General features: G+C 52.9%; 1 protein-coding gene across 2 annotated transcripts in view; it reads right to left on the minus strand.

The window, feature by feature from the left end:
- Positions 1-618: 618 nt before the first annotated feature.
- The window catches only part of HECTD4 (HECT domain containing E3 ubiquitin protein ligase 4), a 163,858-nt gene continuing 139,430 nt past the window's right edge, over positions 619-25,046 (minus strand). For both annotated transcript variants that reach the window (XM_011928666.1, XM_011928665.1), the window contains exons 62-75: positions 22,083-22,306; positions 21,840-21,991; positions 19,340-19,446; positions 18,482-18,605; positions 13,436-13,626; positions 11,870-12,016; positions 10,777-10,896; positions 9,927-10,082; positions 8,249-8,352; positions 7,749-7,970; positions 4,530-4,696; positions 3,976-4,171; positions 3,476-3,698; positions 619-2,958 (exon numbers count right to left, since the gene is read on the minus strand). In XM_011928666.1, the coding sequence (XP_011784056.1) occupies positions 2,822-2,958; positions 3,476-3,698; positions 3,976-4,171; positions 4,530-4,696; positions 7,749-7,970; positions 8,249-8,352; positions 9,927-10,082; positions 10,777-10,896; positions 11,870-12,016; positions 13,436-13,626; positions 18,482-18,605; positions 19,340-19,446; positions 21,840-21,991; positions 22,083-22,306 (2,270 nt within the window). In that variant the 3' untranslated portion in view covers positions 619-2,821. The remainder of the gene's footprint in view (positions 2,959-3,475; positions 3,699-3,975; positions 4,172-4,529; positions 4,697-7,748; positions 7,971-8,248; positions 8,353-9,926; positions 10,083-10,776; positions 10,897-11,869; positions 12,017-13,435; positions 13,627-18,481; positions 18,606-19,339; positions 19,447-21,839; positions 21,992-22,082; positions 22,307-25,046) is intronic.

Raw genomic sequence — 25,046 nt, forward strand, 5'->3', positions numbered from 1 at the left:
AATCACCTGCCTTCTGTGTTGGTCTCGCTGGGAGCTGCAGACCAGAGCTGTTCCTACTTGGTCATCTTGCCACCCTTCCAAAGTTAGCGTTTATGAAGTACAAGAAAGGTGGAGTTGAAAGCATGAGAATAAAGTGACTCTGGGTGAAGACTACCATGGAACAGTAGGAGGGGACAAGCAGGTTACAGAGAACTGAGATTATCCAGAGTATAGCCAACCTGGGTTCCCTGGCCGGTGAGGCAGCTGTGCAAGGAGCTGAGTGTTGATCATGAACAGCAGGACTCAGCAAGTCCTCACATCTTTCCTGTATGTCCCTTCTGCACAAGGTAGGTCTACATCCACCACCTGTTTCTGAAGGAGGAGCTGTGTCTGAGGGGCCCAGACTCTGCCACGGTAACAATCCACTTGAGAAAAATGTCCACACCAGGCCCAAGTGCAAAGACTAGCTGCCAGGACAAAAAGTGGGCAGGGGATGTAGGGTTAGGTTTAGCTTTGATCTTGGATTCCCCTGCCTTCGTAATTTCTACATGCAATGCACAGACTCAAGAGTCAGGTTCGGGGAAGGGTAGTTTAAAAGCCTCATGGGGTAAGAATCACGTCAAATGCCAAGAGACCATAATAATTAGAAACACTTTAATTCCTAGCCACTTGGCAGCACTTAAATATCAGAGCCATCCAAGCATGCCAGTCTTTGAACTTGCTCAGCAAGAGTAGATGATCACACAACTCTTAAGGTAAATCAAAATTAGATGAAGGTTATTTATTGGTGTGACTTTTTTCCTTTAGTGAGCTTCCTTTACACAGCATGGTGTAAATAGCATCAGATTGAATGAAAAGTTTGTTAAATGCAACCATAAATAATTATAATAAATATACATCAAGTAACTTTACAGCACACATTTTTTAGGGCCAAGGTTTGGAACTGTCTGGACCTCAATGTGCTCTCGGAGAAGCAGCCATGTTAGCAGCAGATACCTTACAGCTGTCATCTACTCAAGTGATGGCCAACAGAAGCTTCTGAACTCCTCCTGGGGAGGTAGCTGACAAGTCCATTCAAGGGATGAGGACTAAAGAGAACCAAGAATTTAATGATACAGGGAGGAAAAACCACTTCTAATAAATCCAAAGGCTCTTTCGTTTTGCAGAAATGAAAATAAAAGGATCCTTGTTGTCAGGAATACATCCTGGATGTGACCCCCCCAAACTCAAGGGAGCTGTGGCTGCTGGGGAGGCAGTGGGCTGACCATCTTCTTTCAAAGCAGGGGAACTGCTTGCGGGCACTCACCTCCAGAGGTGACTTGCATCAAATACAACTGATGCAGCTGTCATGATTAACCCTAGGTCGATTTCATCCTGAGGTCAGGGGATCCTTTCTATAATGGTCCTTGATGCATTTCCTAAGAGTTACAGGGAGGAGATGGATGCTAACGGCTCTATCTCTAGAACTCACAACCTTTCCATCAGGCCAGGGCACATCTTCTTTCTTGGACCAGCATCCACACTCCAAAACCTTCTAGATAGCACTCATTCAAAACTTCCAATATTCACAATATTATACAATAAATACAGCGATGTGATTCTGTGAGACCTGGCAAGGCCCAAAGTGACAGTGTCCAACAAGATGGCCTGTGCTGCTCATGAACAGAGTACCACTGGACAAAGACCTATTTGGGGCAAAGATGCACTGGGGCAGTGGGTGAGCCTGGAGGCAGCCCAGCCCTGGCACACACACTTACATGGGGTGATGGGGAGTGCTAGGCAGGGCTGGCCAGAGGGGCAGAAGGACCCCCCTGGAGTCTCCATCTGCACTTGCGTGTCTGGGTCACTAAAGCAGACCCCGAATTGAGCAGAGCACCTCAGTCCACTCTTTTGAAAATGGGGGTGTGGCCCTTTCCCTTGTCCTATGTCACTGCAGGGAGGAAGGGCCATTTCTGAGCATTTTGTGCTCCTTTTTTGTGGGGTAGGCTTGAATCATGTGCTTTCCTCTTCAACCAGAGTCTCAGAGGCGGCCCCCACCTGAGCACTGTCTCCCACCTCTGGGTGTCTTCTCACCCCCTGCAGCTGGGATGCACCCAGCTAGGCCCTGTGAATTAAGGTCGGGATGAACCCTTGAGTCTCCTGCTCCTGAGGAGGCTTCAGATGAAAACTGTCAGACTAGGGCCCAGAAGAGACAGACGGCAGATGGGGAGGTTTGGGAGGGGCAGGGCAACCACTGTGGGCTTTTCCTCAGAAAAACCAAGACTGGGAGCAAGTTCTAAAGCAGGAAGATGAACATATAAAGCTCCCTGTGTGTCTCCCATGTTTGGGCAACTGGCCCAGCCACCTCTAGGTGGAGGGAGGCCTGCTGGGGCTGCCTCTGGAGCAACTCCAGCTGGAGGCCAGAGGGGAGGGCTGGCCACAGGCTTGTCTGTGGAGGCGCTCTGCTAAAGCACGGATGCTCTGTGTGGCTGAGGTCATTGTACCCCTGGCTTCCTGCTGGGTGGTTCTGTGATGGGGAACCAGCTGGGGCCTTATGGCATTAGAATCTGGTGGCCACGAGGGACAATGTCCAAGAAGATCAAATTAGACACAAACTGTCTGGGAACTAAACTATCCTACAAATAGACCACAAACAGGCAGCAAAAGAACCAACCCATCACGAAACGTACAAAGACAAAAGGTTAAGTCTTCCAGGAGGCCCTGGAACGTGGACGAAAGTTTGGAAAAGCAAAATGTTGCCAACTCCTCACGCAGGGCCCTGGAGGGACGGGCTGCAGTAGTGGCTTCCCAAGCCGGCAGAGCAGGTGCCTCAGTGACATCCTAATTCTGGGGCTTCCTCCTGTCAGCCACTGAGGGGGTCTTCGCGGTAGTGAATGGCACAACGAAGTTTCTCCAGCATGATTTCCAGAGAGGAGTACTGGGGAAGCTTGATCATGAACATGCAGGTCTCCACGCGGATGTAGCGAGAGTCTGGGGAACCTACAAGAAACCGAGCCAGTGTCAGAGGGTTGGGCCCCGTCTGCGAGGCTCCCATGGAAGCTGGGCTGGCCTCCGCTTCCAGGTTTGCCTCCTTGGGTAGCCCTAAGTCAATCCTGGCTCCCAGCAGGATGGGGATGAGGGCCTGGGAACCTGGGAGAAGTTCTTGGAGGGAAAAGGGGAGAGAGCTGCTAGACAGCATATGTGCCAAACTGCTGATGGGTTTGTCTGCCCAGCAAATTGTTTTGTTTTGTTTTGTTTTTACCCATTTTCTGCATTTAAAAGTTAGAAGATTTGAAGCGTTCTGGATTTTCAGCTTCTTTTAAGATATGAGAAGGTATCCAATAGCAGGCCTGTATGGCTGGTTCCTGCCCGGCCCTACTCCTCAATGATGTCTGGGTTTTGGCATGTGGGGCTCCTGTTCATTGTTCTCCCTTCACATGGGGCCTGGCGGCCCCAGTTTCAAACAGAGAAGGGCTAGTGTGTCCCTACTTGGGAAATGGCCAGGGGAGGGCGGTACCTGCTGTGCCATCTGGGGGGGCGATCTTCATGGGGTACGGGGGCACATGGGCGGTGTCGGGGCCCCCGTCTTTGCAGGGGCAGGTGAACGGGATGCGCTCCTGGTTGCAGGCAAACTTGATGAACTTGCACAGCTCCTCCTGGGTGAACATCTCCAGGGCCCCCCAGAAGAACTCGATGTGCTGGTCCGTCTCCATCAGCCCCACCTGGTACATGGTGTGGGCCTGGGGAGGAGAGGCCCAGGTGTCAGGAGCCCTGGAACCCCACCTACCCAGTACCTCCCCAGCCCTGGGGTCTGCAGGCCAGGCCCAATCCCAGGGCAGGGTGCAGCGTGTGGGCTGTGAGCACAGGGAGATGACAACGATGACAATGATACAGGTCTGTGTCAAGGGCAGAGCTGAGACAGGCCACTGCCGATGCCGGCTGCTGGACTTAAGGGTGACAGGGAGGCAGGCCTGGGGCTCACCACCTCCCCGCCCAGCCTGGTCCTGGGCCGTCTACCTTGAGGAACTCGAGGTTGATGTAGGGGAGGCCGCAGGTGCGCAGCTCCATCTCCAGCGGGCTGAGCGTAGTCAGCAGCTGCAGGGGGATGATGGAGCCCAGGCCAGCCCGCACGGCTGTCACGCACTCCACATTCTGCAGCTCCCGCAGCCGCAGGCTCCGGATGGCTGCCGCATAGATGTCCTTGTTCTCCCACCTGCCCAGGTGAGGGGCACAGGTGAGGGAGAACACCACCAAAGAGGCTGGGTCTGGGAGCCACACCCACTCAGCCGGAGGTCCTGGATCCTCTCTTGGGAGAGGCCTGGGGCCCAGCCGCCCTGGTCATCCCAGTTCTTTCCTGCCTCTGGTGCCGCCACCTCAGAGCTGCTGTTTTCTTAGTAAACCCCTTCTGCTGAGGACCCTCTTTCTTGGCACCCACCATCCTGCCTCATCTCCCTCCCCTGGTGAAATCCACCTGTCACCTGACCTAGGTCCTCGTGCCATTGCCCAGGAACAGATGCTGCTGTCATACCCTGGCCAGCCCCTGCCAGCCCCCACCACATGCACACACTCACGCCACAAGGATGTGCCGGCCCCGGCTGCACAGCTCCACCTCCTCGCCTGTCATGGTGAGGTAGGTGAACCTGCAGCAGGGCTTGTTGGGGCTGTCAGGGCTCTCGGTGGCCAGGTGCTGGGAGGCAATCTCAGCGCACAGGGCCTCCAGCTCGGTCTCGTCATTGATCTGGAGGGTGGAGGCAGAGTGAGGCTCATTACAAGGCCATGGGAGGTGGAACCCTGATCCCCAGGTGGCTGGGCAAATCCCAGGTGCAGCTGGTGGGATCTACCCTTGGCCGTGTGGATAGGCATGTGACATGGGCTTGGCCAATCAGAACCTGACATCAGTTCAGGGCCGGGCATGTGACCGAGGCCAGGCTGAAGAGACCCACATTCCAGGCCTTTTCCCATGACTGTTTAGAGGCAGCGATCCTGTCTCACTGGCACAGGCAGACTATAGGATGGGAAACCCTTTACTGCTGGAGGCCACCTCTGCCCATGTGCTGGGAGAGCCTGCCTGAGACTAATTTTGCTTTCTTTGCTTTTTCTTTTCTTTTTTTTTTTTGAGACAGAATTTTGCTCTTGTTGCCCAGGCTGCAGTGCAGTGGTGCGATCTGGGCTCACTGCAACCTCTGCCTCCTGAGTTCAGGCAATTCTCCTGCCTCAGCCTCCTGAGGAGCTGGGATTACAGGCGCCCACCACGATGCCTGGTTAATTTTCATATTTTTAGTAGAGACAGGGTTTCGCTATGTTGGTCAGGCTGGTCTCGAACTCCTGACCTCAGGTGATCTGCCTGCCTCAGCCTTCCAAAGTGCTGGGATTACAGGCGTGAGCCACTGCACCCAGACCGCTTTTTCTTTTTTTTTTTTTTTTGAGATGGATTCTCGCTCTGTCAGCTGGAGTGCAGTGGTGCGATCTTGGCTCGCTGCAACCTCCGCCTCCTGGGTTCAAGTAATTCTCTGCCTCAGCCTCCCGAGGAGCTGGGATTACAGGCGCCCACCACGATGCCTGGCTAATTTTCATATTTTTAGTAGAGACAGGGTTTCACCATGTTGGCCAGGCTGGTCTCGAACTCCTGACCTCAGGTGATCTGCCTGCTCAGCCTCCCAAAATGCTGGGATTACAGGCGTGAGCCACCGCGCCTGGCCTTTTCTTTTCTTTTTTTTTTTTTTAAAGCAATCTGGATAAGAGGCCTGAGACAAATACTAGATGACACTGTTTGAACACCTGGATTTGGCCCTGCCTGAAGTCAAACCCATCATGGTTTTTGTTTTAAGAGCAACTAATTTTTTTTTTTGAGATGAAGTCTTGCTCTGTTGCCCAGGCTGGAGTGCATCAGCACAATCTTGGCTCACTGTAAGCTCCGCCTCTTGGGTTCAGGTCATTCTCCTGCCTCAACCTCCCAAGCAGCTGGAGACTATAGGCACCTGTCACCACGCCTGGCTAATGTTTTGTATTTTTAGTAGAGACGGGGTTTCACTGTGTTAGCCAGATGGTCTTGATCTCCTGATCTTGTGATCTGCCCACCTAACCCTCCCAAAGTGCTGGGATTACAGGCATGAGCCACCGTGCCCAGTCTAAGAGCAACTAATTTTAAACAATTTTTTCTAAAGCTGGTTGCAGCTGGGATTTCTGTCCCTTGCCACCAGACAGCCCTGACTTAGTCCTGTCTGTGGAGGTGTACAGGCTACTGCCTCCCCACATTTGGCGACCAGAATCAGGGTCCAGGGAAACTCATCCACACTGTGTCTGCTGGGCTACCTGGGAGACGACAGGGTCAGACCCAAAGGAGACTGACTGCAGCTCAGGGACAGTGACAGGTGGGCGGACATTCAGGTCTAAGCCTGGAGTCTCCTTAGTAGCAACCTCCCTATCCCTTCACCGCAGACACTCCACTGATACAAGTCGAGAGCATTTCTTTCCAGTACACATCCCTCACCACCATGTGGTTCTGCACCCCACACCCTCTGGGGCCCTGGCCATCCCTGCAGCCAGAAGCCTCAGCTGGCCTGTCCGCCAGGACCCTGTCCGCCAGGACCCCGCCTCGCATCCCCTGCAGCCCCAGCCTGCGCTGCACCCAGAGCCCCAGGAGGACTCCTTGGAAGAGCCCGGGAGATGCAGAAACCCTCAGCCCACTGTGGGTGTTCTCCTTCCACCCTTTAGACAATGCCTTGTCATCTCTGTTTCTGCCGAGAAGCCACTGGCATCCGGGACTCTGGCTCTGCTATTGTCTTGCAATGGCTGCCCTGAGTGACCCAGGGGGACAATGGCAGAGACCTGGCCAGGCAGTGCCTCAGTCAGCCATGGAGTATTCTGCTGGCGTATGCAGAAGCAGCTGGCACCTCCTTCACCTGAGGCCCAGGAGACAGCAGCTTCTGCCAGGCCTCAGGCACGATGTTCACTCTCGTGGCCTTGAGGGGCGCTGGGTGGGATGTTGCCCTCCACACTCGGCCAGGATGGTTCTCTCAGCCGCAGGGCATGTGGTGCTGGAGAGCCCGGAAGTCAGAGCAGGCAGCCCTGGGCTCCCGGTGGCTCTGCTCCCTGCCAGCTGTGAGGGCCTGGGCAAGTCACCTCCATTTGGTGAGCCTCACCTTCCTCCTGACTTTGTGCTGATGGAATAAAGCCCTCCACCCTCCCCCACGAAGGAGACAAGCCTGGACACTCCCTGAGGACAGGGTGAGTGCCCAGAGCCTGTCTGGCCCATGACAGGGCCTCAGTGACGGCCACTGAGTGAACGGAGGGACTGTGGACCCCGTCCACCTCCAGGGGGGTGCTGGGCAACAGCACCATGCTCTCAAAACCTGCGGGTGCCCTGGACAGGCAGGAAGGGCTCCATCCTGACGCCTCTCCCTTGGTTGACCTCAGGTGGTCCCAGGGTTGACTCCTGTGCTCTGAGGCCCTGAAACAACTCTTAACCTGCACCTCTACAGCCGTTCCCCCAGGGCCTGTTCACTCAGCTCCAGGAGCTCTTACCCATGGCCAGGTGACGAGCACCAATGTGGGAGGACCAGCAGCTGGTCATGTTACCTCCAATCTCTGCTGCCAGCAGGGAGGGAGGCCAGAGGCCTCTGTCCCTGTGAAACAAGCCTTCCTGGCAGATGGCTCATACCCCTAAGGTCCTCTGGGGGATCCCAACCCAGCCTCAGCAGGGAGCTCGGGTCTGCATGGAGGCCTAAGCAAGGTGGCGGGGAGGCCCTGGGCGCTGCACCCCCACCGGAAGAACTGTGCCTTGTACTCACGCTCTCAAACTTCTTGACGTAATTGTAGGTGAGGATGTCTGCTTCCTGCAGGTCTTGCTCAGGGTCCAAGGGCTCGCCCACCAGCGTCTTCCAGAAGGAGGGCAGGAGGTCCAGGGGCAGCGGGACGTCTGCCCGAATAGCAATGCCCAGCAGCTGCCCCAGGAAGTGCAGCAGCTGCTCTTCCCCGTAGGTGATGGGGCTCGGGGTCAGGATATACTTGCCCTGGAAGTGGAGGCGGGCATAAGGTGACCTGGGCATGGGCCTCTGTGCCCGCCAATGAACATGTGTTTCAGACCACCGCACCCTATGGCAGGCAGGAGAGAAATCACTGCAAGCTCCCAGAGCTTGCCCAGGCAGTGTGGCAAGGGCCTGTCCCCACAGATTGGGAGGGTTTCTGAAAAGCTTTAGTTTTGATGAGACACACACTGCCCCGCCACCACCAGCCACTGCGCTGGGACCTGAGCTTGGGGACGTGGAGCTTCCTCTCGGTCTCCGCCTACCTTGTTCTTATTGACAGCTGAGCTGGGGCACAGCAGCAGCAGCGACAGCGAGGAACTCTGCAGCTCCTTACACACCTGCCACAGGAAGTGGCGGAAAGAGCCGCCTGCAGGACAGATGAGAAACATGGGCACCTGGGGACGTCCCAGCGGGAGGTGGCACCGTTCCCTCCCTCTCACCTGCTGGCCAGAGCGGCTCCTCTTTCCATGGCCTGCCTGCCGCTGTGGCGGGGTGGAAAGAAGCCACCTCAGGCCTGGGAGGCCTCAGGTCCAATCCTGCTCTCCACTCACTAGCGGGGCCACCCAGTGATACCACAGAGGGTAAGATGTCCCCGAGGCTCAGTCACCTGTCTGTCAAATGGGAGAGTGACCGTACCTTCCCCGAAGGCCATTCGAGGATTTAGTGAGGTCACCGCAGGTCCCCACACAGGCAGCCTCTCACAGCTGCAAGCCTGCCTGAGTTGTGGACTTGTTTGGTCCATGTCTGTCCCCCTGGGCTGCCTGGTTTCACTCAGCACTGCCTCCCCCACTGCCTGGGCTCGCATCTGTGCAATGACTGTGTAAGTGAATGGACACATGTGTGAATGTGCAAAGGGCAACAGTCACTGCTCATCCTCTCCTGCCACCATTCAAGATGGGCCGTTGGTTTCCTTGCAAATCTCCTCCTCTGGCCTTTCCTGTGTTCCCTATTGGTACCCTGAGGTCAGGGAGCTCTGAGCACAGCTGTGCCCACACCCTGCTTGGTCAGAGCCACATGGAAACCCAGTGTGGGGGCCCAGTGCAGGGGCAGATGTTGGGCCTGGCCCTCACCTCTGCTTCAAGGAGAAGCAGGAGCGTCCTGACTGCCCACACCTGGAAGGCCAGGGGCCTGGACCCTGGAACCCCAGTTGGCTGCCTGACTTTGGGAAGTGACTTGGCTTTGTGGAGTCCCAGTTTCCCTATGTGTAGGCTGGGCCAGGGCTGGCACTCTGGGCAGGTTCACTGCTGTGGGGAGGATAAGGTGTCGAGCGTGAGTCTGGGCTGTCAGTGAACCAGAGCTGTTCTCAGAGAGGCCTAGAAGGCCTGCCCATAGGATGCCAGGGTCCTCTGTCTGGAAGGCAGCTGCATTCCCATGGGGGCGGATCAGAGGAAAGGGGAGAAGGAGCTGGGTGGGGGCTCCCTCCTGCCTGGACAGCCTTTCCCTCCAGGGTGCCCAGCTGTGGAGAAACTAGGTTTCTTCTGCATCTGCAGTGGAGACATTTCCTGAATGTCCGGGGCTAAGCATGAGAGGGTCACAAGGGAGCACTTGCTCAGCTGCCAGTCCTCATCCCTGCGGAGTGCGATAGTGCCATCTTAACCAAGGACTCCCCAACACCCTGCCTCTCACGGGGCACACACAAGCTTTCAGGCCTACCAACTCCTCAGCCAGGGCCCTTCCCGGGGAGGGGGCTGACTGGCACCGAGAAGGGCCCTGAGAACAGGTGCCATCCCCAAGCCCAGGAGGGACTGGCTGAGGCTTCCACAGCGGGACGGTCTGGAGGACGTGGGTGTGAGGCCACTCTGGGTGCAGACCAGGCTTCTGCAGCACAGGTGCTGAGGATGCAGCTTTTACTCTTAGGAATGGAGGTCTTGGGCGGCTGGGGCTAAGGCTGGACACTAAACACAGCCCCTTCAGCGGGGAGCCTGGTGGGCCGCAACTTACTGGTGCCGTGGACCTCCTCCCCAGTGAAGCGGATGTTGAAGGCATATGTGGGGTCACCACCACTGGCCAGCTTGACACAGAGCTGAGACGATGGCACTGAGGCCAGCTGCCTAGCAGCCTGACAGAAGTAGGAGTTTTCAGAAGCTCTGATTTCCCCTGGAAAGTGAGATGAGCTGATCAAAGCACCCCCCGTGGCAGCCCTCTGCCCTCCCACTGAGGACAGACCCTGGCCTAGCAGGCCTGTGCCTGTGCCTGTGCCTGGACCCCTGCTCCCTCACTTGGCCCCCCGTGCCTTCTCTGCCCTTAGAACATCTTAGAGCCTTCTGTGCCTTAGCACTCGTGGCTCCCACCTCTGGAACCTGCCCTCCTGGGCCACCAGTGCTTGGACCGTTCTCATCTTCTAGAAGCTTCCCTCTGCCTCTTGGGGGGGAGGTCCTCGCCCCCCAATTCCTCTCTCGTTTCCTCTGCGCGTATCCCTTCTGTCTGTCTATATGCTGTGGCAGACTCTGGGGAGCCTCCCCAATGCCCTTCTCTCCCTTTCCTTTGATGCTGGAATCCCCATTTTTGGCAGTCGCATGGCTGATCAGAGCAAAGCCTGCCCCATCTGACCCCATGCAGCTAGGCGGGCCCCTGGAAGCCAAGCTCCTTCTGCTATGCCCCTTCCCCGAGCTCCTGAAGGGACCTTCCAGCAGGAAGCCACACACCAGGATGCTCCAGCAGAACGACAGGAGGAACTGCCGCACCAGCCCTGGACCCCCTTCTTCTAGAAGCTTCTTTTATGTTCCAGAAATCCACTAGTGTGTTTAGGCACTGCCATTTTGCATTTTTTGCCCTCTGCAGCCAACCTCACCTCCCACAATTTCCAGTGGGTCCAAGGTGATCTCAGGTGCTGCATGGTCCGCTGTCCTCTGCACAGTGGCATTCAGCACTCGATTCATCACGGTCACCTTCGTGTCATAGAAGATCAGCCCTAAGGAGAGGAATGTGGGAGAGGCTTGGGTGGGGCTTTGTCCCTTCCTTCCCAGTCCCCCCAAGACTCTCTTCAGGTCCCTGGGTGTGGCACTCTCAGGCCCCCTGGTAGCAGCAGAGCCGGGTCCTGACTGTGGAGGGTGGTGTGTCGCATCCACCCAGCTGCTAAGTGCATTTACCCTTTGTCATTCCCAGGAGACACCCAATTTCCAGAAACAATGCAAAGAAATTAGAGTTGCAAAATGGAATGTAGAAAATGATACCTATTTTTAATAAAAAAAAAAGACAAAAAGCTCTGTGTGTGCACACGTGTCTGTTTGTATGTGAAGAGAAAAGTCTGGAAGGATAGATACTCATCTGTTAACAATGTCACTCCGGGATGTAGGGATGTGGAGGCCAGATAGTAAACAGAACTTCATATATTTCTAATTAATTTGAAAACCTTAACTTTTCAGAGCATATGTTACTTTTTTTTTTTTTTTTTTTTGAGGCGGAGTCTCGCTCTGTCGCCCGGACTGGAGTGCAGTGGCCGGATCTCAGCTCACTGCAAGCTCCGCCTCCTGGGTTTACGCCATTCTCCTGCCTCAGCCTCCCGAGTAGCTGGGACTACAGGCGCCCGCCACCTCGCCTGGCTAGTTTTTGTATTTTTAGTAGAGACGGGGTTTCACTGTGTTAGCCAGGATGGTCTCGATCTCCTGACCTCGTGATCCGCCCGTCTCGGCCTCCCAAAGTGCTGGGATTACAGGCTTGAGCCACCGCGCCCGGCCCAGAGCATACGTTACTTTTATAATTAAAGTAACTTCCTTTGGGTGGACCTGTTGCTCCAGAGGAGCCCAGCCTGCTAGATGAAAGGTTTCAGGGGGAAGGCATCTTCCTGGGGGGCTGCCCAAGGACCCTGCCCGTGGATTCTGGCCCTACCGTCTTGCAGGTCACCTCTCTCTTCCTGCAGGGCCAGGGCGGGTGCAGGCACTGACCTTTAGCCTCCTTCAACAGGGCGGCGATGCTATGGGTGTACATAGGTGTCTGGCGCAGCTCCACCAGGGGCAGGAAGAAGGTCTCCAGCGTGGTGTTGAGGGACTGCAGCAAGGCGAAGCGCAGGCGCAGGCTCTCGATGGGCACGTCTGCAGGGCGCAGGAGCAGTCAGGCTGAGATCTTGGCCAGATCGGCTGAGATGCCTGACTCACAGGCAACACAGGGGGTCCCTATCACTGGGAACAGGATTGGTGGATTTTTTACCTAGGACCCTGGAGACGCTGTCAGTGAGCGAGTGGCCCCTGATGTGCCTGTGCCTATGCCAAGCAGACACAAAGGGCGAGGCCCTGGCTGGCCAGATGGAGGTGCTGGCTCTTAAGGAGTCCAAGGCCCCCCTCATCTACCTTCAGGGCCATGCCAGGGCTGTCCACTGTATTATTTTTTGACTTACTATTTTGAAATAATAATATAGGAGGTTGCAAAAATGGCACAAAGAGTCCTATGTACATTTCACCCAGCGTCCCCCAATGGCGATGTCATATCAAAACCAGTAAACTGTGCTACTGGCACACTGCCCTTCAGTTCTTCACCCTTCACATTGCCACAGACGGAAGTCAGGGACAACCTCTTGCCCACCTTTACCTCCTTGGCACCCAGGAGAGAGCAAAGGCTCTGCACCTGTTGCTGATGAGGCAAGTGGCTGAGCACAGCCCCTGGTACGAGTGTAATGAGCTGCTCGCCAACACCTTGTAAAGGGGGGACGTCTGGGAACTAACAATTTATATTTTGTGTGCAATCCTAGCTTTTTTATGGAGATGGAGTTTTGCTCTTCTTGCCCAGGCTGGAGTGCAATGGCGTGATCTTGGCTCACTGCAACCTCCGCCTCCTGGGCTCAAGCGATTCTTCTGCCTCAGCCTCCCAAGTAGCTGGGATTACAGGCATGTGCCACCACGCCCGGCTAATTTTGTATTTTTAGTAGAGATGGGGTTTATCCATGTTGGTCACGCTGGTCTTGAACTCCCGACCTCAGGTAATCTACCTGCCTTGGCCTCTCAAAGTGCTGGGATTATAGGCATGAGCCACCGCGCCTGGCCCAGAGAACAGCTTTCTCTCTTTTGAAAGACAGGGGCACCTGAATGGGACTTCCTGCAATCCTAGCTTTTAATAAAAACATGGTGTTCTCCATTATGAAGGCTAATGCCTCTACTGCAAGCTATCAGACTATAAATGCTTCTCACTCCCCATGGCAGCCTGGCCTCAGTGGGGCCTCCAGGCAGTGGCCTGGGCATCCCCTGCAGCCATGCATTTCTGTATCTGCTCCCTGGCTTTGCTTTCATGGGCATTTAAAAAGGCCCCAGACTAATTAGGCCACAGTCCTGGCCCCCTGGCTTGCTCTCCCTGTTTCGTCAGCCCCCTTTTCCTTGAGCACCTGGCGCGTAGCAGGTGTTCATGTTCTGAAGTGTTCGTTTGATGGGCGTCTAAATGAATCTAGCCCTTGTAAACGCCCCTTGTCAGGGGGCATGCCCGCATCAGGCAGCAGGGGAGGGGACAGGCCCAGGGCCACATACTCAGGAGACAGGCCACTCTGGGGTCAGCAGCATCCGCAGGGTCCAGGTACACCTCGTGGGGATGGAGCCGTGCGGGTGTGATGGCAAGGTGGCGGCACAGCTGGTTGATGTACTGCACGAGTGCCACATCCATCTCCAGGGTCCACTTTCTTGAGGCCTTCTGTGCGTGTCGGACATCAATGCAGGAGCACCTGGGGGTGGGGACAGCGGGAGAAGGGCAAAGTGAGGCGGGGTGCACTGGGATGACTGTTTAATTTCTCTTACAGAGTCTTGTCCTCAGCTCCTGGAGCACATTGAGAAGACAGCCTCGCCTTCCAGGTTGTTTCTTGGTGCCTGTACAGCTCCTTCCTCATGGGGAAAGTTCTTTCAAAAGAAGCAAGCCAAGCACGCTGGTGGGAGTGGGAAGGCTGCAGCGTTCTGGGAGGTGGCACCAGGCACCCACCCGTGCCTCACTCCCGAGAGTTGGCAGCAGCGCATGAGGGTGAAGGAGGAGCTCATAATAGCATCAGCCTGCAGTGTGTTACAAAACTTTCTTCTCCTTAGAGGCAAAGTCTTGCTCTGTTGCCTGGGCTGGAGCACAGTGTGGTGATCATAGCTCACTGCAGCCTTGAACTCCTGGACTCAAGCAATCCTCCCACTACTCAGCCTCTCCAGTAGCTGGGACCACAAGTGCAAGCCACTACTCCTGCCTAATTTTAAAATTTTTATTTTTTTATTTTATTTTTTTTGAGACGGAGTCCTCTGTCGCCCAGGCTAGAGTGCAGTGACCCGATGTCAGCTCACTGCAAGCTCCGCCTCCAGGGTTCACGCCATTCTCCTGCCTCAGTCTCCCAACTAGCTGGGACTACAGGCACACGCAGACACGCCTGGCTAATTTTCTGTATTTTTAGTAGAGATGGGGTTTCACCGGGTTAGCCAGGATGGTCTCGATCTCCTGACCTTGTGATCCGCCCACTTTGGCCTCCCAAATTGCTGGGATTACAGGCGTGAGCCAATGTGCCTGGTTGATTTTTACATTTTTTTGTAGAGATGGGGTCTCACTGTGTTGCTCAGGCTGTTTCTGAAATCCTGGACTCAAGCCATCCTCCCGCCTCAGCTCCTAAAGTGCTAGGGTTACAGGAGTGAGCCACTGCGCCTGGCCAGTCACAAGAATTCAGTGACAGGATGCCTGTAAAGCACACAGCAGTGCCCAGCACGTTCCAAATGCACAAGAATTGTCAGCTGCTGGTGTCACTGATGTCATTACTCTTTTCCCAGCAAGCCCATTCCAGAATTCACCTGTGGAGCTCTTACAACAGATGGGCCACAGTGTGCTTCTGAGGGCACTGCTGCAGGGCTGTGTTACTGCAGCAATGTCAGACACAACCCAACTGTCTATCGATAGGGGATTAGCTGAATTACACTGCACCTAACAACGCAAAGCTAGGAAGCCAGGAAAATGATCAAGTGGAATAATATGGGATGATGTGGACAAATTTTTAAACAGCAGATTGCAGGCCAGTCGAGGTGGCTCATGCCTGTAATCCCAGCACTCTGGGACGCTGAGGCAGGCAGATTGCTTGAGGCCAGGAATTTGAGACCAGCCTGAGCAACAGTAAAACTCCATCTCTACAAAAAACCCCCCACAAAAACTAGCTGGTCATAGTGGCATGTGCCTGCAGTCCCAGCTACTGGAGAAGCTGAGGTGGGAGGATCACCTGAACCCAGGAGGTTGAGGCTGCAGTGAGCTGTGACCGTGCCACTGCACTTCAGCCTGGGTGACAGAGTCAGACCCTATCTCAAAAGAAAAAAAGCAGACTGCAGAGCAGTATATCTTGTCTGATCCCACTTCAGGGGACTGAAAAAATGTACTTCCAGAAAAATGTTGGGTGAAATATTCACTGATGCATCACAGAGCCATGCTGTGGGCACCGAATTCCGGACATGGCCTTCTGGGTGGGTAGACACTGTGTGAGGTTTTCAGAAAGGGTGCATGTCCTTATTCCACAAATATTGGGCTATTAACCCAAGAAAGGCAGGCAGGCAGGCAGATGCCTGGCACAGCCTCTAATTCCAGAGCCTGTAGCGCCTTGAGTGGGCCACCTGTCATATTGGGAACATTACCCTGGGGACCGGGGGAAGGGGGCAGTATCAGGTGTCTCCTTCCTACAGGACACCTCTGTCCAATCCAGAGTGCTCAAAGACAGACCTAAGCCTCTTTCAGAAGGGGAACCCCCCTTCTGAAAGAGGCTCTCTAGGCTGAATGATCCAAGCAGAAGCCTTTGGCTTCCCTTAGAAAAGTCCATGGTGAGGCAGGAAGGATGTGTCAGGGCATCATCACCGCCCCAGAGGGCCCCTATGAATGTGGCCATTTATTGGGTATTTTTTTGTTTTTTTGAGACAGGGTCTCACTCTGTCACCCAGGCTGGAGTGTAGTGGCAGGATCTCAGCTCACTTGAAGCCTTGGCCTCCTGGGCTCAAGTGATCTTCCCTCCTCAGCCCCCCAAGTAGCTGGGATTACAAGTGCACATCACCACGCCTGGCTAATTTTTGTATTTTTAGTAGAGAGGGGGTTTCACCATATTGGCCAGGCGGGTCTCAAACTCCTGACTTCGTGATCCGCCTGCCTCAGCCTCCCAAAGTGCTGGGATTACAGGTGTAAGCCACTGCGCCCAGCCCAGTTTCTGATTTCTGAAACAAGTTCAGAAAACTCGTCCCTGTCATCATAATGCAAGATCCATTCAGGGACTGATTCTGAGCCTTCAATGATGGTACAAAAGGCTGGCAGCAAGCAGTAAAGCATTTCTTTTTTTTTTTGAAATGGAGTCTCGCTCTGTTGCCCAGGCTGGAGCGCAGTGGCCAGATCTCAGCTCACTGCAAGCTCTGCCTCCCGGGTTCACGCCATTCTCCTGCCTCAGCCTCCCGAGTAGCTGGGACTACAGGCGCCCGCCACCTCGCCCAACTAGTTTTTTGTACTTTTTTTTAGTAGAGATGGGGTTTCACCATGTTAGCCAGGATGGTCTCCATCTCCTGACCTCGTGATCCGCCCATCTCGGCCTCCCAAAGTGCTGGGACTACAGGCATGAGCCACCGCGCCCGGCCAGTAAAGCATTTCTTAATTCTGAAAATGGATTTTTAAAAAAAGCATGTTTTGGTAGCCATTTTCTGTTTCTTTTTTTTTTTTTTTGAGATGGAGTTTTGCTCCTGTTGCCCAGGCTGGAGTGCAATAGCGCAATCTCAGCTCACTGCAACCTCCGCCTCTCAGGTTCAAGTGATTCTCCTGCCTCAGCCTCTCAAGTAGCTGGGATTACAAGTGCACATCACCACGCCTGGCTAATTTTTGTATTTTTAGTAGAGAGGGGGTTTCACCATATTGGCCAGGCGGGTCTCAAACTCCTGACTTCGTGATCCGCCTGCCTCAGCCTCCCAAAGTGCTGGGATTACAGGTGTAAGCCACTGCGCCCAGCCCAGTTTCTGATTTCTGAAACAAGTTCAGAAAACTCGTCCCTGTCATCATAATGCAAGATCCATTCAGGGACTGATTCTGAGCCTTCAATGATGGTACAAAAGGCTGGCAGCAAGCAGTAAAGCATTTCTTTTTTTTTTTGAAATGGAGTCTCGCTCTGTTGCCCAGGCTGGAGCGCAGTGGCCAGATCTCAGCTCACTGCAAGCTCTGCCTCCCGGGTTCACGCCATTCTCCTGCCTCAGCCTCCTGAGTAGCTGGGACTACAGGCGCCCGCCACCTCGCCCAGCTAGTTTTTTGTATTTTTAGTAGAGACGGGGTTTCATCATGTTGGCCAGGTTGGTCTTGAATTCCTGACCTCAGGTGATCCACCCGCCTCGGCCTCCCAAAGTGCTGGGATTACAGGCGTGAGCCACCGCGCTTGGCCTTGGTAGCCATTTTCTTTTTCTTTTTTTGAGATGGAGTCTCACTCTGTCACCCAGGCTGGAGTACAGCGGCGTGATCTCGGCTCACTGCAACCTCCGCCTCCTGGGTTCAAGCGATCGTCCTGCCTCAGCCTCCTGAGTAGCTGGGACTACAGGCATGTACCCCCTGCCCAGCTAATTTTCATATTTTTAGTAGAGATGGGGTTTCACCATATTGGCCAGGCTGGTCTCAAGCTCCTGACCTCGTGCTTCCCAGAGTGCTGGGATTACAGGTGTGAGGCACCGCGCCCGGCCTGGTAGCCATTTTCATTGATTGATGCCGGGTGCACTTGCTGTGGACAAGGCTGAGTAGGGGTGTGTGTGTGTGTATGTGCACACGTGTGTGAGCCAGAGGGAGGGCAGGGCAGGGTGATTTCTGGAGTGCCTGGGATTCACTTATAGCTAGAAAGGGGAAACTATATTTAGTCCTGGAGCCCTGGAGAGCTGTGGCCTAGCTGTGCCCCTGCCTGGGAAGGAGTGAGGGCAATGGGGACTCGAGGCAAAGTGTGACTCTGAGGACAAGGTTCTTTGGATAAGAAACTGTCTGTTATGAGACTGAACTGTGTCCTCCCAGTCCCCGAACAGATACATATGTTGAAGCCCTAATTCCCAGTGTGACTGTATTTGGAGACAGAGCCTTTAAAGAGGTGCTTGAGGTCATCAGAGTGGGCTCCTAATCCAACAGGACTGGGGTCCTTGTAAGAAGAGGAGATTAGGACACAGATAGGTACTGAGGGAAGACTTCATGTGGGGACCTTGAGAAGGTGGCAGTCTGGGAGCCAGGAAGAGCGGCCCCAGGAGAAACCAGCACTGCTGACACCTTGATCTGGGCCTTCCAGACTCCAGAACTGAGAGAGAACAAGTTTCTGTTGTTTAAGCCACCCAGTGTGTGGTGTCCTGTCACGGCAGCCCAAGCTGAGCAGCACAGCCTTCAAGTCAGGAGTGTGGAGAAAAAGAACAGGTTTGTTTACAAATGGGTTAGAAAACCCATTTAGCACTTAGTGAAAAATTCAGAAATTATGAAATAACTCAGAAAGCATTATCAACAGGGGAGATGGACCAGCTCCTCAGAAATTATGCTCCTGGCTGAAAACAATTTCTATGCAAGGTGCCAACTGAGTTGAGGGGTAACCCTCTTACCTCTCAAAATGAAGATCATAACCACAGGACAAGATCGCCCTCCAGACACTGCGGATGTCTTGCTTGGCTCGGTCAATAACAAATTTGTGAAATCCTTCCAGCGTCAGGTATTTTTCCTCAGGGACTGGTGGAAAGGGTCCAGTGTGAGGAATCTGGTGAGACCTGAGCACGTCGCACACCTCCAATGTGCTCTGCTCTCGCCACAGCCTCTCCCTGAAGGCACAACCCACCTAATTCCCCTCTCCCTCCCGTAACTCTGGGAATTGTCATTTGCCATCACAACCCACTGCGCACAGGACACTCATAAGCCCTCATGTGCCCAGGCCCCCAAGGGCTCTGTCTCCCTCAACAGGCTGCAGTTTCTCACGTCCCCTCCTTCTATGAATCTCTAAAACATCCCCGACTGACAAAGCAATTTTCCAGACAACAAGAACAGCTTTCTCCAATGCTGCCTGGCCCTTTCTGGAGGATTGCGTTCTACTGCCCCAGCACGGGCTGCTAGCTTATGCCAGTGCCTTCTAGAAGAAAGTGTCCATGCAGATTTCCCAATTTTCACTTTTTGGTCACAATCATCTATTCTTCATCCTGGGTGTGTGGTGTTTCTGGAACTGCTATTTTACCTCCTCAAGTTCACGATCATCAAAGATGGCATCGAGGGGCGATCCCCAGCCAGGAATATTTCCCAGAATCTCTGGAAATGCTGCCCTGATACCCCAGGGAACCCAGAGCCCAGAGCAGAGGCCATCTCAGTAGGAGAGTGGCCAGTCGGGAAAAGCAGAGGCCTGCTCCGGAGGGGCTGCCCAGTCTCCAGGATGGAAGCAGGTCCCAGCCCACTCCAGGCCCCATCTGCTCATTCACCTTCTTGTTTTTTGGTAGGGGACTTTTCTGGGTCCTTTTCATCTGGTTTGCTCTTTTCTGGTGACTTTGGCTTCACAGTTGGCTTCTTCTCACTTAAGGCAGTCCTGCTGTAGACCAAAGCACTGGAATTAGACTAATGAACGTTCACACCTCCTCCCGATAGGAAATACACAGCCTCGTACAGTCATTCATTCCTGCCCCCTCCTCCAACTTAGGGCTTAGGGCTCAGACAGGGCTGGGTTCAAGACTGCCTTTGCTCTGAGTGAGAAAAGTTTACTGAGCAAATTACAAGGACAAATCCGTGCCTTAAAATGTGAAAAATCTTGTAAAGACTCTTTTCAGACCCTCTTTCTACATATTTTAGAGCTACATTGTTCTATAAGGTAGCTGCTAGCCAGATGTAGCTACCTAAAGTTAATTAAAATGAAATATGATCACAAATTCAGTTCTTGTTCACCCTTGCCACACTGCAAATGCCCCATAGCCAGTTGTGGCTTAGGGGCTGCTGTACCCAACAGCACAGATACAGACACAGAACTGATTTCTACCAGCACAGAAAGCACTATGGGACAGTGCTGATTGAAAAACACCATTTCTACATAATGAATTAACTTTTAAAAATCTTTATTTTTCTGGTTAAACAATTCCTCTAGCGATTCTTGCTAGGTAATATTTTGCTATCAAGGTTTCATCTCTGTGTACTCGAGAGTCATAGACCCGTATCTAAAGAATATTCTATTAAATTTATATGCATATCCACACATGGAATGCCATGTAGCTATTTTTTAAAAAAGGAATGGGGAATTCTTTTTGTACTGGTCTGAAATGATTTCCAAAATTAGTATTAAATAAAAATGGCAGCTGGGCGCGGTGGCTCACACCTGTAATCCCAGCACTTTGGGAGGCCGAGGCAGGTGGATCACAAGGTCAAGAGATCGAGATCATTCTGGCTAACACGGTGAAACCCCGTCTCTACCAAAAATACAAAAAATTAGCCGGGTGTGGTGGCGGGCGCCTGTAGTCCCGGCTACTCGGGAGGCTGAGGCAGGAGAATGGCGTGAACCCGGGAGGCGGAGCTTGCAGTGAGCTGAGATCACGCCACTGCACTCCAGCCTGGGTGACAGAGCGAGACTCCATCTCAAAAAATAAAAAATAAATAAAAAAAATAAAAATGGCGAGGTGTGGACATTGTGTATGGTACCCAACACTGGGCATATGTATAGAATTGCTTCTATATTTATAGAAAGGGTTCTTCTGAAAGGCTACAGAAGTAACCTTGGAGGCTCAGGGAGGGGAACTTCAAGGCTTAAGAATGGTCGGGAGGAAGAGTGGCTTTTCACTGCACATGCTTTTGAATTTTGTACTATTTTAGCCATTCAAAACTTAAGAAAATAATATAGAGGCATAAATCAAAGGTCATGTACTTAAAAGTAGTTGCTATGCATGGGGCAATTTGATTATTTCCAATAGGCACTATGCATTTTCTTTTTCTTTTTTTTTTTTGAGACAGGGTCTCGCTCTGTCACCCAGGCTGGACAGGAGTGCAGTAGTGTGATTATGGCTCACTGCAGCTTCGACCTCTGGGGCTCAAGCCATCCTCCTGCCTCAGCTTCTTGAGTAGCTTCTTGAGTAGCTGGGACCACAGGTGCATGCCACCACAGTCAGCTAATTTTTATATTGTTTTGTAGAGATGGGGTTTTGCCATGTTGGTCTTGAAGTCCTGGGCTTAAGGCGTTATGCATTTTCTAATCTTCCTACAATAACTATGCATTATTTGTGTGGCTAAACGAAGTAGGATTAACAAAAATGTACGGGGGGAGGGACAGCATTAGGAGATATACCTAATGTAAATGATGAGTTAATGGTGCAGCACACCAACATGGCACATGTATACATATGTAACAAACCTGCATGTTGTGTACATGTACCCTACAACTTAAAGTATAATAAACAACAACAACAACAACAAAAAAAAGTACAACATTTTAGATGTTGTCTTCATTTACATGGGTCGGCTTTCCAGCCTGCATGGTCAGGATTTGACCACACCTGTGGATAAAATGAAACTCCAGTGTTCACCTGATGGAGCTGAGGACTCAGAAAAGAGCTCAGCAGAAAGGGTCCAGACACCCACCGGGCGCAGTGGCTCTTGCCTGTAACCTCGGAACTTTGGGAGGCCAGTGCAGGCCGATCGCTTGAGCCCAGGAGTTCGAGACCAGCCTGGCCAACATGGTGAAACCCCATCTCTACAGAAAAATTTAAAAAATTAGTCAGGTGAGGTGTCATATGCCTGTAGTCCCAGATACTCAGGAGGCTGAGGTGGGAGAATCGCTTGAGCCTGGCTGCAGTGAGCTGTGATTGGGCCACTGCACTCCAGCCTGGGCGACAAAGCCTGACACCAGGCTCCTCCAGAGGAGCTGCGGCCCCCCAGGCTCCTGCACAGAGGCTGCCCCCACATCTGCCCACAGGCAAGGCTGCCCAGGCTCCTTGGGGCACACACCTGACGCTGTTGAGCACGGCCTTGTCCTTGGTGGGCGGCTTGGTGATGGGCCGCTTGGTGCTCACCACCTTCACGGGGTGCTGCTCCTTCCCGGCCTTGCTGTACTTGCTCTTGTCAAACTTGGGCTTTGGCACGCCATACTTCCTCAGGATCTGTGGAGCACAGAGGTGGCAGGGAGACTCTGAGTTTCGTCCTGTGGGGCACCCAAGGCCCAGCCTGGGTACGGTGGGGACGGGCAGCTACCTGGGTGAGCTGATCCTCCAGCACCTTTTTTGGAGGCCGGACATTGGTGAAGAAGAGGTGGAGGAGGTTGCCTGGGGTCTGGGAGTTGATCTGCTCTTTGCTAAGATAAATGTCAGAGACTCTGATGGGCTTCGCTGGTGTCAGGCTCAGCGTCTGCTCTGAATGGGCACAGCTCTTAAATATCTCCGTCAGAACCTCTCTGGCCCCGGGCACCAGCTTCTCCCCTGTTGGATGGAGAGGGGGCAAAACAATTCTGCCGTGAACATACATCAGGACAAGTCCTGAGAGCATTCTGTTTGCAAACACTGTTTGAAAGGGGCAGTAGATGGACATCAGAGGAAGGGCGAGCTGCCCACCAAAGCCTGGTTCCCTCTCTGGGCACAGCCCAGCACATGCCCAGCCTTCCTTGCCGTAAGGTGAGGCCCTGCAACTGTGGTCATTGTGGGATGTGAGCCACATGGGGGCCAGGCTGCTGCCCTCTGCACTTGGCCTCTACCTGGCTGCTCGGGGATGACAGGCCCCTCCCCGAGGGTGGGCACACTTCAGTGCTCACCCTGACTCTTACATCTGCAGGGAATTAACTGCCACTGAACTTGAGTCCTTGTCCTCCTGGGGCTATTTATCATAGCAGTTTAGTCTAGAATAATCCCAGAGGATAGATAGATAGCAAGTATTTTTAGTTGGAAGTACAACTTGTTAAACAGGTGATCGCATTCTTAGGAAATATTCTTCAAAACTGGTGCAATGAGCAGGTGAAAAAGAAAGTTCTCTGAGATACAAGAAAACTGTCTATGAGCACTGAAAAAATATTTTTTTGTTCCCAAACAAGCACTCCAGAAGGTGCTCTCACCTTTCCAAAGGGCCAGTCATGAACCCATCTGCATGCTCTCAGGAATCACTCCCTTCTCCTGGCAACCCAGGCCCCTCATTCCCTCTGGCCTGCTCCGTCTCCTGGGGAGTCTGGCCTAGGCCAGGCCCAGCTGTGGCAACTCCAGCACATCTGGGCTGAGGGTGGGAGGGGCAGGTGTGGGGAAGAGAGAGGCTGAGCCCTAAGCTGACTCAGCAGAGTCACAAGTTAAAAACCCTCACATGAGGCCAGGTGTGGTAGCTCACACCTGCAATCCCAGCACTTTGGAAGGCTGAGGCAGGTGGGTCATTTGAGGTCAGAGTTTGAGACCAGCCTGGGCAACATGGTGAAGCAAAATACAAAAATTAGCCAGGCGTGGTGGCGTGTGCCTGTTGTCTCAGCTACTCAGGAGGCTGAGACACAAGAATTGCTTGAAACCAGGAGGTGGAGGTTGCAGTGAGCCGAGATGGTGCTACTGCAATTCTAGCCTGGGTGACAGAGTGAGACTCTGTTTCAGAAAACAAAACAAAACAAAAAAACAACCCTCACATGAGGAGTGTACCTGGCACCATGAGGCATATCCATGCAGTACCAAAAGACCAGGTACCATATGTGGAAAGTCTGACTGTAAAAGAACCACGAACTAGAACTAAAATTCAGTATCTAAGTATGAGAAGACTGGGAAAGATAATCATGGCAGAAAGACCTCAGGCTTCCTGTCAAGCAGACCGGACATCGACCTTGGGGGCAGCTGAGAGCTGAGGGGACAAAATGCATGCCAATAAGGGACAGGGCTGGGACCAGGATGAGCCCACCGAGGCTCAATGCCAGGCAAGATTTAAGGAAATGCCAAAAACCTCAGTCATCAAGATAAACAATACTTTACTGTAGTATTTTAATCAGTCAAAATTATTTAGTAGCACTTGTGAGCTAAAGAAAAAAAAAAATTGGGCAAGGTGGCTCACGCTTGTAATCCCAGCACTTTGGGAGGCTGAGGTAGGCCTCCGCAGGATTACCTGAGGTCAGGAGTTCAAGTCCAGCCTAGCCAATGTGGTGAAAATCCCTTTCTACTAAAAATACAAAAATTTGCCAGCATGGTGGTGAGTGCCTGTAGTCCCAGCTACTCAGGAGGCTGAGGTAGGAGAACTGCTTGAACCCCAGAGGTGGAGGATGCAGTGAGCTGAGATCGCACCACTGCACTCCAGCCTGGGCGACAGAGCGAGACTCCATCTCAAAAAAAAAAAAAAAAAAAAATTAATGTAAAAAAACCTCCATAATAAGCAAAATATTTACAGTGCTGTGCTGACCGATATCAGAGCCTGAGAAAAAGATCAGTAATGCTGATCCTATCTTTATTTAAAATTTTAACACTTTGCTGATCATGGATACTTTACATTAATTTTGACTTTAAAAAAACTGTACTAGATTATTATTTATCTTACTGACTGAGTTTTCTGGAGCCCCATTAAATTGTGTCCCCAAGATCTCACTTACCTCACCCTGATCCTACCTCTGAGGGAACATTTCCAGATTTCATGATTAGGGTAAGCAAGTTTTTTTTTTTTTTTTTTAAAAGACGGGGTCACCCAGGTTGGACTGCAGTGGTGTGATATCAGCTCACTGCAGCCTCCAACTCCTGGGCTCAAGTGATCTTTCCAGCTTAGCCTCCTGAGTAGCTGGGACTACAGGCATGCGCCACCATGCCCAGCTTATTTTATTTTTTGTAGAGACGAGGTCTCACTATGCTGCCCAGGCTGGTCTCAAACTCCTGGGCTCAAGCAATCCATCTGCCTCGGCTTTCCAAAGTGCTGGGATTACAGGCATGAGCCACTTTGCCAGGCCTGGGGTAATAATTTTAAACAACAAAACCTCTACTCAATATTACATTTTTTGGCTGGGTGCAGTGGTTCACACCTGTAATCCCAGCACTTTGGGAGGCTGAGGCGGGCGGATCACCTGAGGTCAGGAGTTTGAGACTGGCCTGGCCAACATGGTGAAACCCCGCCTCTACTAAAAATACAAAAATTAACTGGGTATGGTGGTATGCCTGTAATCCCAGCTACCGGGGAGGCTGAGGCAGGAAGAATTGCTTGAACCCGGGAGGTGGAAATTTCAGT

The sequence above is a fragment of the Colobus angolensis genome, unplaced genomic scaffold, assembly GCF_000951035.1.
Source record: "Colobus angolensis palliatus isolate OR3802 unplaced genomic scaffold, Cang.pa_1.0 Scaffold79, whole genome shotgun sequence".
NCBI classification, from domain to species: Eukaryota; Metazoa; Chordata; class Mammalia; order Primates; family Cercopithecidae; genus Colobus; species Colobus angolensis.